At 31.0% G+C, this 14,900-nt stretch overlaps 3 protein-coding genes across 4 annotated transcripts in view; 1 reads left to right on the top strand and 2 right to left on the bottom strand.

Annotated features, from left to right (window-relative positions):
* LOC111642390 (histone deacetylase 11-like) overlaps nucleotides 1-356 on the bottom strand; it is a 44,476-nt gene extending 44,120 nt beyond the window's left edge. The window contains exon 1 of the mRNA XM_023388740.1: nucleotides 247-356. The gene's annotated coding sequence lies outside the window, so the exon portion shown is untranslated. The remainder of the gene's footprint in view (nucleotides 1-246) is intronic.
* A 1,405-nt stretch (nucleotides 357-1,761) lies between these two features.
* Nucleotides 1,762-9,594, top strand: LOC111642393 (metallo-beta-lactamase domain-containing protein 1-like). The gene is made up of 4 exons (XM_023388744.1): nucleotides 1,762-1,980; nucleotides 8,854-9,017; nucleotides 9,087-9,198; nucleotides 9,267-9,594. The coding sequence occupies exons 1-4, from the start codon at nucleotides 1,824-1,826 to the stop codon at nucleotides 9,470-9,472; spliced, it is 639 nt and encodes a 212-aa protein (XP_023244512.1). The 5' UTR covers nucleotides 1,762-1,823; the 3' UTR covers nucleotides 9,473-9,594.
* Nucleotides 9,536-14,900, bottom strand: part of LOC111642392 (sodium/hydrogen exchanger 7-like) — a 23,106-nt gene continuing 17,741 nt past the window's right edge. For both annotated transcript variants that reach the window (XM_023388743.1, XM_023388742.1), the window contains one exon: nucleotides 9,536-11,684. Coding sequence is in view for 1 of the 2 variants with exons in the window: in XM_023388742.1 (XP_023244510.1) it covers nucleotides 11,583-11,684 (102 nt within the window). In the remaining variant the exon portion in view is untranslated. The remainder of the gene's footprint in view (nucleotides 11,685-14,900) is intronic.

The raw sequence follows: 14,900 nt of genomic DNA, 5'->3' as shown, positions 1-14,900 counted from the left end.
AATTGGTTCGATTATAGAACGATTGTAAACGCTCCAGAAAATTGATCAAATTGAAAATAGTTCGTTTGACTGGACGTAAAAATTCTCCAATTAGTCTGGAAACGGGGGACCTAATTCTTGCATTCTGTGAAAACGGGTAAGATTGGCTATAATGTAATTATCTTAATCTTCACTATCGTTAGTTTTTGCCCACAAATAAAAACCCAGCGAAGCGGGTCCTTGCAGCTAATATGTTATATTTTTTACCTTCATTGATTCTTCTTCTGAGATTATAATCACAGATGCCATTCTTTGTTTCTTTGTTATTCGGCTTAGAATTCAAAATAACGAACAGAATTCGAAAATGTCGAATTCTGTTCGTTATTTTGAATTCTAAGCCGAATAACAAAGAAAATGTTGTTACAACGATAATTCGAATGTTTTATTTTGAAAATATTTTAAAACAGAAAGGAACGGATTCTCGTATTGATAAAAAAAATTATTTTATTGTTTATTGTTGATTTTGTAATTATTAGATTATATTATTAATTTTATAAAAATTATTCGGTTTATTAATAATCAATAAGAGACTTAGAAGCCATTTAAAACTAAATATTTTAAATTACTAAATTCACTTAAGAAAATTCTGTGAAATTTTCTTAATGTTTTTATGTTTATGAGACGAGCGCTTGTTTAGACATGTTCAAATTTTGTAGATATACAGTACTCTGTTGCTTGGGTCAACGGTTAAACAAATGTTGTTTTAAGTTGGAGAATAAATTTTTTATATTAATATGTATTTGGCTCGTAATATTTCATATTTTATTGGCTTCTGACTTAAAATTTATAAGAAAATGTACTTGTTTGTTTAAAATATAGTGCTTGTTTGAATGTTAAAAACTGAAACTTTATCGTCATATACTACTTCTTAAATTCACAAGGAATGTTTAATGGAAGATGATGTTTTATTGAATACAAAATATGTAGTGTACCGGTAACGATACTTCATTATTAACACAAAACAAAAATAATTTATTTTCCTGAAATAATTCTTTTAAAGTGAAAACAATAAAACTGTTAAAATCGGAAGGAGAGAAAACATTTAGGGAGAAACATCTCCACTTACAAACAGAATTGCTGAAGGTCGAAACGGCCGATCTATTTTCCTCACTCCGATGATGCAGCCTTTCTTGAAACTCTGTCAGCTGTGAGCAATGTTTGGCTAAATTGTATAAGCCTGTCCTGTGTACTCTATACTGAATATACACAGTGAACCTTTGCGGGTATTTTCTTTCATTCAGCGGAACTCTACAAAAGTTAGCGTCTGTGATCGAAGTTTAAAGCAACTGCGCCATCACTTTTGCAATTACGTACAGTACAACTCGGCAAGGCCGATGTCGTGACGAAGTCGGAATTTTGAAATTCGATCTAAGGGCTGAGATATTCGAGGTCGAAATTTGCCATGTAAAGTCTATGGGCTACGGAGCTGTTTCGTTTTTCTGTAAAATACCTAGCGGGATACTAGGATAGCGATTCCAAAACATTCTGGTGGCATTGTGGAGTGCAATCAGACTAAGCTCGATTGACACGTACCGCGCGACCAGCTTACAACTGGCAATTGGACCATGTCTGGGTGCGTGTATTAAAGAATTATTGTTTCCTAAATGTTAATTAAAATATTCGAAAAATTTTATAATAAAAATTTTATAGAATATACTTTATAATTTACAAAATAAAGTATTTTGTAAAAACAAATTAATATTTTAATCCTGTTTTTATCCGATAGAGGGATTTAAGAACGTAAACATCCCGGACTAGAAAGACGTGATTTTATTAATGAAAACATGACTTCTCTAGTAATAATCAAAGAAGGCTTTTCTGAATTTGATCAAAAGTGTAATATCATGCGTGCCAACTGTTCTTGCACTATTGTTAGGTCTTCTGACGTTTGTATCATCGTGGATCCATTAACAGCATGGGATAAAGATTATATACTCCAACGTAAGTGAATTTATCGGCACAATTGGGTAAGGTTGCAGATGTGAATAACACTGCTGGGACCTTAAGAGTTTTTTTTTTAACTCTCTGCTCTGTGGGCACTAAGCAAGCCCACTATGGGGGCGGTCGGGTGCTGAGGGACGGGGCCCGACATATCCGGACGGACCATCCCGAAAAATTCGTGGGGATTTTTCGACCCGGCCAGATTCGATCCCGGGTCCCCAGAGTGGTAGGCTGCCACCTTGAGTTAAAGGAACCATACCTCTACGGTGCGTTTACTTTTTGCTAGCTTCCAAGCTCGCTGAGCTGACACCTAGCGCAGCCTGACATCATACTAGCACGCTCGTAAAAGTATACACAGTAATGGACGCCGTCATCTTTGAACAAACTCCAAGCTCGTAAATTCTCCGAGCATACCAGGAATACTAGCAATGACGTCACGGGTGCGAAAAGTAAACGCCGTGCTCATTACTAGCTAACAAAAAGTATACAGGCTGAGTGTGCTAGGGGCAAGATCGGAGCTAAAAGTAAACAGACCCTACATGTGACCCTTTGCCAGATATAGTTCCCCAAAATCAGCCAACTTCCAGGATGTGATTGGGAGTCATGATAACTGTTGATTATTGTAAGATGCTAGCTCTGAGTGACACCCCAGTAATCAGCACTCCTAGTGGACCAAGCCTTCTAACAAAGTCCAATGGACTGGGAGGTTGCTCTGGTATCATTCAGGACTAGAATCTTAACAATTTTCTGTTCTCCCAATCTTTGAAATTAAAACCCTACAAGTCAATTAATTCCTTTTTTAACTCAAATTTCTCTATTCAATTTTTAAAAGTAAAATCAACTATTTTTTATTTGTATTGTGGTTGTTTGTTACTGAGAGATAGTAATGTCTGCAAACAAACTTTACTAATCACGATACATAAAACAGATACAGTTGACTCCCCTATAAGACAGTAGATACGTTCCATTCTTTAGGAATCTGATTTCTTATGAGTCCTTCCAATCACAGCCCGACACGTGTCAAGTTTACGGACTACGGCTGTTTGAAAGGTTTTCTTCCATAAAATTAATTGATTCTAGACTAATCCGACTCAACATTTCCAAAATACGTATATTTTTTTGGGAATAATCCGTATAAACTACGCTATAAACAAAAAATTGTAGGATTACTTACCGAGTGTGCACCATTCGACATCGCCATTGCTCAAGCTTGTTTTCGTCGCGGAACAGCTCAGCAAACCGCGGCCGATTTCTAATAACTTATTTTTCTGCGAAAAGTTCGTTGAACTTTGGAGACATCATTAATATAAATAATTTTTATCGCCGTTGAATAAGAAATGTTTCTTTCACAAGAAATGTATAAAATTACAGTACTGTATTAGACTTACAGTACCTAATTTACATACTGTATAGACGATAGTTCGCCTAAACTCTCCATAGCGTGGCGCCAGGCGGCAGAAAATATACATATAATAAAGTTACAATAAATTAAGTTAATATATAATTATATATACAATACCTAATTTATATATAATTAATATATAATTATATGTACAGTACCTAATTTATATATAATATTGTACAGACAATAGTAATCTCTCCATAGCGTGGCGCTTGACGGCGCGGAAAGTAGTTCGGCTGCCCGATGACGTTTTACGTAATTATAGGAGTTTTTTACCGTTTTTTATGGATACCGTCGCAATTTTTTTGCTGTCTTATAGGAATTGTAATTATAGGAACCTGTTTTATAGGGGGTCTACTGTATACAAACAAAATATCCTTTATTTCTCTCCGAACCGGTTCTTTTAGTACAGATCCCAACTTTACAGATTTAATGTTACTTTTAAACAAAAGGGTAGTCTATTGTCTTCCCATAAGCATGTGAACAACGTGCGCATAACATATAGTATGAACCCGACCGACTTACAACTAATCTTATACCTATGAGAAAGAGGAAAAGCAGAGACTTTAGGAAAGTATGACACACAGAATGTAGAAAATACCCAAGTTTCCCATAGTTGGTAGGTACCCAAGTTTCCTATAGTTGGTAGGTATATGTGGAAGGTACCTCCTCAATAATATGCTTTTGGATGTCTTTCTAACTTTGCAATCTTGGTGCCTAGGAGATCTCCGGTCACAATCACTGTTCTTACGATCTTACTTTGTTTTAGTTCTCCACCTCTACAGTTTCCCCCGGCTTCGAAGTTCTGTTTGTGACTATTCTCAAAGTTGGAGCACTGCCTTATCCTGCCGTCCACTTTGAGATCTTGACCAAGAATGCCCTTCCTCTTGCCATTTTGCCTTAGGTCTTTTCCTTTCTTTTGTTTCCCCTGAAAATTCAGGGAAGCGATAGTTCCCTTACCCTTTTGTTCTACCACTACCAGGAGTTCTGAGAAGGGATAATCCCTCCTTAAGGCAATAAGATTCAAGATAGAAACTTCTAGAAGGAAGTTATGATGAAAGGGAAGAATCAAATATAAGGAAAAATAAAATATAACTAAAATACATATGACCCCCTATAGCCGACAACCACAGTATTCTGTTACATTATTATTAGTATTATTATCCATTATGTTTTTAAACTAGGAGCAAAACAAAGTGAAAAATAAATTGCTTTATAGTTCAATTCTTATTTACAATACAACAACATTCAAAAAATAATATGTGTATTCTGTATCAAAGGTTGAACCTCTGTTTTTTTCACACCAAGAACTCATCTAAAAGAACAAGTTAAATTGCTATTTGCATAAATTTTTTTCAATGCACAGCAGTGAAATATAAGCAGATAATTCATATGTAGATACAGTCGACCCCCCTATAAGACGGTAGATACGTTCTGTTTTTTATGAAATTGATGTTTTAGGAGACCTTGCCAATCACAGCCCGAGACGTGTGAAGTTTACGGACTACGGCTGTTTGAAAGGTTTTCTTCCATAAAATTAATTGATTCCTAGACTAATTTGACTCAACATTTCCAAAATACATATATTTTTTTGGGAATAATCCATATAAACTATGCTATAAACAAAAAATTGTAGGATTACTTACCAAGTGTGCACCGTTCGACGTCGCCATTGCTAAAGCTCGTTTTCGTCGCGGAGCAGTGCACCAACCGGCGGGCGCAATTTCTGATAGGTTATTTTTCTGTGAAAACTTCATTGAACTTTGGAGACATCATTAATATAAATAATTTTTATGGCTGTTGAATAAGAAATGCTTCTTTCACAAGAAATGTATAAAATTAGTGCTGTATTAGACTTATGGTACCTAATTTACATACCGTATAGACGATAGTAAACTCAACTTACTCGCCTAAACTCTCCGTAGCGTGGCACTNACCTTTGGAGACATCATTAATATAAATAATTTTTATGGCCGTTGAATAAGAAGTGTTTCTTTCACAAGAAATGTATAAAATTAGTGCTGTATTAGACTTACGGTACCTAATTTACATACTGTACAGATGATAATAAACTGAACTTACTAGCCTAAAATCTCCGTAGCGTGTTGCCAGGTGGCGGAAAGTATATATATAATTATAATAAAGTTACAATAAATTAAGTTAATATATAATTATATATACAGTACCTAATTTATATATAATTAATATATAATTATATGTACAGTACCTAATTTATATACAATTTACATATAATACTGTACAGACGATAGTAAACTCATTTTACCTGCCTAAACTCTCCGTAGCATGGCGCTGGACGGCAGAAAGTAGTTCGGCTGCCTGATGACGTTTTACCGAATTATAGGAGATTTTTTACCAGGTTTGTATGGATACCGTCGCAATTTTTTCACCGTCATATAGGAATCCAAACTATAGGAACCCGTGTTATAGGGAGATCAACTGTATATTCACTTCCATAATTTGTAAGTGCTTTGCAAAACAAACTACATTTAATGAATTTTTATTAATTCTACTATATTCTATTGTTTCAGATAAAAAAAAGACAAAAATGTTCTTTCAGCTTCTATGTTTGTATGTGGTAAAATAAAAATTTGTCCATTTTGATAAATTTGGTACTATTGTGCCATCAAATCATTTCCTTGAAGCTAAAATCAATCCACATCTCATTCACCTTTGAAGTGGATGACTTCATTTTAGTAATTTCATTACTAAACATATTGAGTATATTTCTACACTTAATGACCATTTCAGTTTTACAGAAATAAAAAAAATAGATAAACCTTAAAATTTATATTTATTTCATCCAAATTTTTATTCAATGCAATTTCAAAACTGAGAAAGGTCATATATTTAAATATACTATTAGGTAATCTCTTTTTAACTTTACAGCAAACTCTAAATAAAAAGGCTATATTTTTATAAAACTATCTTGAGGTGCTTTTTCTAGTAAATCAGCATGCTTTTATATAAATTATATTTGAGTCTAAAGTAAAAATTATATTGGATTTTGAAGATGAAATTTTTTAAAATCTTCATAATAGCTAAATTAAATTTGAATGAAGGTGTATACTTTTATGCATATGAAGGATGAATATGATTAGAATTTTTAAATTGAAAACTTATTTTCTATAGGAACTGAGAATTGATGATGATATGAAGTTTTACATATTTTAGGATCAGAGCTGATACATGAACATTTACTTCATTCATAGACCAGATAATTTTATGCACTTGCTAATTATTTATTAAATATTACATTTTCAGAATAGAAAAGTCTTAGATTAAAATAATACATTTAACTGTAGTTTAATGTAGCTTAATTCAACCATCATTCATCAGAAATTACATTTTTATGTCAATGAATAACCTGACTTTCTCACATTGATAATCAATTTTGGAATTATATATCAACTCTAAAAATAGCTACATCAATCATCATTGTAAACAGCTGCAGAGAATTAACAAATTTCAATTGGTTGATTTTTTTTGTACTGTTTTTTTAGAAAAATCATAGTGTAAAAAGGATTATAATTTGTTACAATCCTAACAAATGACGGAAAATAAAAAATGTACACTGCTGGCCATTAAAAATGTTATACCAGGATACCAGGAAGTAAAGGAAAATAGCAGAATCATATTTTAAAAAAAAAACCTTAAAATCCCACCAAAGAGAGAATCTCTTTATCTAAGAATATGTGGAACCCATATATGGAGCTTTGAAACAAAACAGTCATTTCAAATGATCATAAACAGTTCAATTTGACAAATTTAATCTCTCAGCAATTTCTAATGTTGTTATTTGGCATTTTGCTTCAATCAATACCTTTATTTTGTCTTCATCAGCTTCAACTGGCTTTCCAGAACATAAATTTTGTGAACCAATTTTGGCACTGTCATTCTGTCAACACATCATCTTCATACACATCACACAAATTATTTTTTGCTTGAACAGCATTTTTATTTTTTTGGTAATAAAAAAGCAAAATATGCCAAAAATGTTGCTTTCGATTTTGATGGGACACAACAAAAAAAACCAATTGCACAGAATCAAACAAATTTTTACAAATAAACCTTGAAATGTCAGCTGTCAAAATATATAAGGACAATATGGCTTAAAATGAAATTGGCAGAGGAAACTAATTCCTCTGGTGGTAAAAAAACGAAATTACTTTCCAAACAACTCAACAACAAATGTCAAAACACAATCAATTTATGAACTTTTTAAAAGGGTTAAATGATAAAACAGAAGAATTACCCAGTGATCTCTCCTTATGGTCTGTTGTGAGATGGCTTTCAACTTACTTGTTAGTGTTTTGAGCCATTTTGTGGAACTCCTAAATTCTATCACAACATTTTTTAAAAAGAAAAAGGAAAAAAAAATATATATATATTTTTTTTGTCCTTTATATATATATATACCCAGAATTAGAAAATGAAGCTTGGCTTTCTGACTTATTTTCCTTTCAGACATCATGGAACATTTGTCAATACCTAACTTGGCTTTACAAGGAAAGGAAAGGAAAAAATGATTAGCGATTTGTCACAAACTGTATTTAGTTTTGAAGCTAAACTTCAGCTTTTTGTGCAGATCTTAAATTCCAGATTATTTAATCATTTTCCATGGGTAAAAGCCAATATAATTAATATTAAAGAAGGAAAATTCGAAGGATTGCAAGCAGATTTCAATTGTAGGTTTGAAGATTTGAAAAGTTTTAAATCTACATTTACGTATTTTGTGAACTCATTTATTTGTGATATTGGAGATGGATTTCCAATTTCTGAAATAATACTTGTTGAAAAAGCAGCTAGGGAATTGGAGTTATTAGAGATGAAAGAAGATCAGGCATTGTAAATGCATCACAAATCTAGTTCTCTAATTGAATTTTGGAAACTATGCCAGAATCAAAATAGCCACACTTAAAGAAAGCTGCTTGCCATCTAATTTCAATTTTTGGTACAACATATTGTTGTGAATCATTATACTCAACAATGAGGTTTGTGAAGTTGAAATATTGTTCACAGTTGACCAATCAGCATCTCACAGAATTGCTGCAAACAGCTTTAATAAATTATATCAAATTTCAAAGATTTGACCAAAGATCTTCGTTAAATGTTATAATACATATGCATTAAAAAAAAGTATATTTTATTTATTTTGTTTTCATTAAAATTTTGAAATAATTATTTTGTATTTTCTCTCCCCCTTAATTAAAAGTTCTTATATATATATATATATATATATAACCAGCCTTACTGTATACTCCTGTGCTATGGGATCATCTACTGTTGCATAGGATAGAGTTTGTGATTGCAATATAAAAATCAGCATATAACCTGTCCATTGCATAACCCTCATTCTCTTTCAAATTCTCTCAATCACAGATCATGTATGAAAATATGATAATTTGAGATTCTTTGTTTTACTTTCATGTAAAATATATTTATTAATTTAGAATTGAAGGAACAGAACTTAAATCCAGATGATATAACTCATGTTGTTTGTACACATGGCCATTCTGACCATATTGGAAATTTAAATCTATTTCTAAAAGCCATTCATATTGTCGGGCAAAGCATATCATGTGGCACAGATTATTTCATCCATTCCTTTGACAAGGTAAGATTTTGATCCACAAGAGAAAATATTTCAACAAAAACAATAATTTTATTTATGTTTTATCTACAGACACCATATAAAATTAACAGCAGCATTCAGGTGATTGCAACTCCTGGTCACACTCATTCTGATGTCAGTGTTGTTGTTTTAACAGAAACATATGGTACAGTGGTAATAGCAGGTGAATACAATTTGCTTTTTGAAAATTTTGTGCATATTTTCATTCTAATATTTTCAATATTTTGATAGGTGATTTGTTTGAAAGAAAGGAAGATATTCAAGAGCCATCTTTATGGAGAGAGATAGCAGGAAGTGAAAATCCCAAGCTCCAACTAATAAATAGACAGCGTATTTTAGATATGGCAGATTATATTATTCCCGGCCACGGGCCAATGTTTAAAGTCACTGCTGACTTGAAACATGCTCATTCCTCTTTGCTTCTTAAAGAATCTTAATAAAATGAAATTTCTTAAGTATTAATTAATTGATATATTTTAAAGAAATTACACACACAGATGCAAACATTGAAAATTCTTTTAATACAACAGCAACTGTTATTTGGTACAGTGAACAGTGACGAAATATATGAAAGACAATGTGACTAAGTATATATAACTTACTATATATCTTTTTATATACAAAGTGCAGCATAATGCATCATACAAATTTTTGTTTGGTTTAAATATATTTGCTAAATGACAATATTTGACATATTTGATAATCTGTAATAAACTATACAGCACAGAAAGAGTAATTTCCTGGTTTTAAACAAACTGTATAAATCATACTAACTTATTGTTTGGATTTTCAAATTAAATTTTGCCAGATAACTCAATCTTCTGATGACTAATACTTTCTTTCTATGCAATACATATAAAATATTGATTTGACACATCACAAGAAAAACCTCTAATATATTTATTATGCTGCTGAAACATACATGTTTTTAATAATACTGATCTTTAAATTAGTCTAAACTCTAAATTAATCTCTAAAACAGAAATGAATTAAATCCAGTAGCATATTTGCCATGTGTAAATTATGAAAAAGTAAGTTATCTTAATTTGTAGCAACTGGAATGTTTTAAAAAAAATATATTTAAATAAGAAATTTTACATTAAACAAAGACACGAGATTGAAATAACCTGTTGTAAAATGTCTCTCTATAATATACAACTAGTAATATCTAGATACGAAGTTATAAAATTCTTAAAATCCACATGTTAAACTTAATGCATATATTCAGGCTACTTTAAATAAATAAATTTTCCAGATATAAAGATTACATTAGAAGAGTATTAGGACAAAAATAAAACATTTACTAAATAAATTTTAAACTTATGGGAGGTTATTATTTGACTAGATTTCCCACATTTTTCTTATATTTCAAAATATACAAGTTTTAATTTACATTAATGAAAAAAAAATTTAATTCTTTTAAACCTTTGAAACAAATGAACAATCGTATACTGTACAAGTACTTTAAATTCTCAAATTTATATATTAAAGATTTAAATTTATCACTCATTTCTGTACAAGTGCCAATATACAAGACGGATGCATTGACTCCTTACTTTTGCAATTCAAAACTTGCACCTCTTCACAAACGTTGCAAAAAATATCGATAAATGAGTTTAATAATTTTTTTAACAAAAGTATCAATATGATACCATTATTAGAAAAATTTAAACAGACAATGCCTATAATTTAGCCTATAAGTATTGTCTATTCACAATGAAAATGAAAGTCCCATGCCTTTTAAGTGAAAATAAAAAATGGAAATTTTATCTAAAAGGCATGAAAAATCATAAAAACTAGTTCTCTGATACAAATAAGAGATGAAAATCAGCTAGAAAGTGTTTATTATTCATAAATATCAAAATTATACTTGTAATATTTTTTATAGTGCATGAAATCTATCCTAAAGTCAAGATTTATAAAATAAATGCACTTCTATACATAATAAATCCTTATCTATAGCTTTTGACAATTAAATTTGGTATCTCAATGAATACATTAGGAATATTACAAATCATTATTTGGTCTGTGAAAATGCCGTTAAATTTCAGTTGACGTAATTTAGTCTACCTGCACTGACTTTATTCTAATTTTCATATTTTGATTTCTTGTTTAGTGAAAAAGTTATATTTTGGCAATAAAATTTGTTGTATTCAAATTTGCATTTACAAAAGGATTAATAGAAAAATTGAGATTTGCTCACTTTTAAATAAAGTTTAAAAGTATAATTCTGAAAGCATTTGGTACCAATGGAATGTTATTTTAAGATCACAAAAATAAATGCCATAATATATTTCAATAAAATTCAAACCTAATTAACATAAAATTATTATTTTCCAGCCTATATTTTCATCTCTTGACTAGTTAATTTATCCACTCAAATAAAAAAGAATCTTTTAACAAAAACTAAAATTTTAAATAAAAGTTTTAACATTATATACAAATATTAATAAAAGATATCCTGAATTTCACTTGCAGAAATTCTGCATATTCATTCTTTAATTTTGAATATCAAATATACTTTTGACCAAGTTATGAAAAGTGATTCTATACAGCATCGCCACAAGGTCCAGGTATATATATTCTTGTGGTGGAAACTGTGGATATGTTTTCCGTGAGACCGAGATCACCTTCAATTGCAGAATTATTCTGTAAACCAAATAAAAATGATTTACTATTTTATGTAAAAATCATTTCACAAAAGTTTCATAAACATAAAATTTGTCATTCATTCCATTTTAGCAAGAAAAATTCAAATACAAATTTTACATTGAAAGTTCCTATATAAAGACTTACAGGATTATTGTTGAAATTTCTGAAAAAACAAACAATTGTCAGTTTAACAAAGTAATGCATATTATGCAGACCTAGAGTTTTCTGAAATGCACATTTCTGAGAAAATCATTGCAACTCCTGACAAAATTTTAATTATATTCTGGAAGCATCAGAATAAGATTATAGCTTTGGGTTCTTAACTGTTCTACATAAAGTGTTGGAATAAATAATTTTGAAGAACATAAGAAGAGTCCATTAATAATCATTATGCATTTCTAACATTAAATTTTTCCTTATTATGAGGTAAAAATCCTTCCAAAAAAATATGAAAATTCATTTTAGTGTATTCTGTAGTCAACTGAACAGCAGACTAAATTCATAATTTAGCATTAGACCATCATATAATTCCAATCAATCAAAATTATTCATACTGGTGTAGCAATCTAGAATTTTTTTTACTGCAATAGGCATTATATCATTTAGCTTCAATAATGAAATCAATTGATACCAGATATGTTATCATATATTATTAAATTTTATTGAGTAAAACACTTTAAAATTTTTCCAGTTTTCAGATCAAAATATTAAATAATGTATTTTAAATGATTTCTATAAGAATCAATATTTAAAACAATTGAATGGAAAGAAATTAAAATCCAGAAAAGAGTAATTTATATATAAGGCAACACATATTTGGAAGATTTATATGATGGATTTTTCTTTAGAAATTCATTCCATTAAAAATGCTTACAAGCAAGATTGATAGCATCCTGTACACTATTCATAGAATTTAAGAAAATGCCATTAGTCGTTATTATTACATTATTTATGGAAATGTTAAGTTATATCAAAATGCCAAAATGAATCTGATGGTCTTTCATATAAACCAAAAACAAAATAGGACCCATAGTAGATTTTAGAGGTATAATTTGAAATATATATATGAAATACAAGGTGCGTTCCATAAGTAATGCAACCAATTTTTTCATGACGCGATGATACACGGTATCTAGTTTAACATGCTATGCTAGGTGGCATGGGGTGTTAGCTTCAAAACTTGCTTGATCTCATTTGCTTCCAAGCTGCCAGTGGGTGAGGACATTCATTCCTGTGAACCCTGTCTTGAGTTAATGTAACACAGCGCAATGGATCATTTTGTGGAGCAATCTTACACTATCAAATTTTGTGTTACACCGAAACATTAATTCAACAGGCCTTTGGGAGTGATTGCTTGTCCAAATCACAAGTTTTCTGATGGCACAAGTAACCCCCCCAAGAAGGCACGCATGAGCAAGTCCAGGATCAAAACCATGCTCATTGTCTTCTTTGATGTTGGAAGCATTATCTATTACAAATTCATACTTGCCGGAACCACTGTAAATGCAGCTTTCTACTTGGAAGTGCTCAAAAGACTGAAAAGGAGGGTTGCGCATTACCGAAGTGACATCAAGGACACATGGAAACTTCATCACAACAATGTACCAAGCCACAGCGCCTTCATTGTCAATGATTTCCTGGCCAGGTTCCGCAGCAACCTTACAGTCCTGACCTGGCTGCCACCAACTTTTTTTTGTTTCCTTGCTTAAAAGGGGCCATTGGGACATGATTGAAAACATCAAGGTTTATGTTACATCAACTCTAAAGGACATTCTGGAGGCCTTCCAGGCCTGGAAACATCACCTTCACAAGTGTATTGATGCAGGAGGGTGCTATTTCGAAGATTTTTGACTAATTGTAAGACTGTTCAATAAATGATTTTTTATGAATTTGGTTGCATTACTTATGGAACGCACCTTGTATGTATATTAATGAGACAGAAGAATGGAAGAAAAGTAAATCTTGTAAGTAAGGCTTGAAAGATTCATTGTTGTTCAGCACCTACACTACTGCCAAAGTTAAAAATAAATAAATCCATTGACAAGAAGCTACAGAACCCTCAGAAAACAACTTTGAAAGGAGGCAGGAATGTATTTAAGTTTTAATATTATTCACAAGTTAATGAATTGTACAACATGTGAAAAAAATAAGTAGCATTGGTGTTCTTTTGCATTTAATGTGTTCGTTTTAGTTAACAGGAAGTTCATTTGCTTATGACAGTTACTGCAAAGGGCAAGAATATGCTAACTTACTCAAGTCATCACAAAATGCAATAATCACACAACATTATTATGACAATCATATTGTGACCTACATAAATAAAAATATGACCCTCACATAAGTTTGTGCAGCAGAATTAGGTTTCTTTATCCCCTCATTATCTCATGAGAAGTTGGAGACTAACATCTGTTTTCTCAAAACTTGAAAAACATGAGTTAACATTAATAAAACATAATGTCGTCTTTATGAAAATAATGTATAATTTTATGCAAATTAATAAAACAATTTAAGACTATACAATAAAGAGTATTTCTTTCTTTGTCCTTTCTCACACCTCAGGAAAATAACAGTCTTACAGTGGAGTTGACCTTTTATTAGAGTCTGCTCATCCACCTCTGTATGCAAAACATTACAGAAACTTCCAGGACAAAAGAAAAATTTTTTAGTGTATAGTCAAATTGTTTTATTAATTTTACAATTATTGTCCTGGCAATTTTATCAAATGAGTTAACATGTTCTTGCTTTAAGCCCTTAAAATTGATTGTATAATTTATAATATACATTAAAAGGAAAAAAAATATATTCCTACAACACACCAACCACTGTCATAAATCATTGGGCTATAATTTGAAATAAATAATTATAAATAATAAATGAATTTGGCACTAGAGGGAGGTGTTAGGTGTCATCTCATTAAAATTAATAATTATAATACTTAATTAAATAATTTAGATTAAACTGGAAAAAAAAGAATCGGCCTGAAGTGGGACTCAAACCTGCAACTTTTGTTTACCATGTGAATGTGTTCCCAGTTATGCTACCCGGACCTTTGGTCCGATTTCCTCTTCCAGTATATTTAACATTAAGCTACAGCCATCATCGGCCATTACAGTGCCGACTGAGGAGCATTCACACAAGGCACTCTAGTGCCAAATTCATTTATTATTTATAATTATTTATTCCAAATTATAGCCTGATGATTTATGGAAGTGG

This window comes from Centruroides sculpturatus, unplaced genomic scaffold (assembly GCF_000671375.1).
Source record: "Centruroides sculpturatus isolate CEXI.00-Female unplaced genomic scaffold, Cexi_2.0 scaffold1510, whole genome shotgun sequence".
Classification (NCBI taxonomy): domain Eukaryota; kingdom Metazoa; phylum Arthropoda; class Arachnida; order Scorpiones; family Buthidae; genus Centruroides; species Centruroides sculpturatus.
Note: the sequence above shows the minus strand (reverse complement) of the source record. Positions and strands in the feature narration are given on the sequence as shown.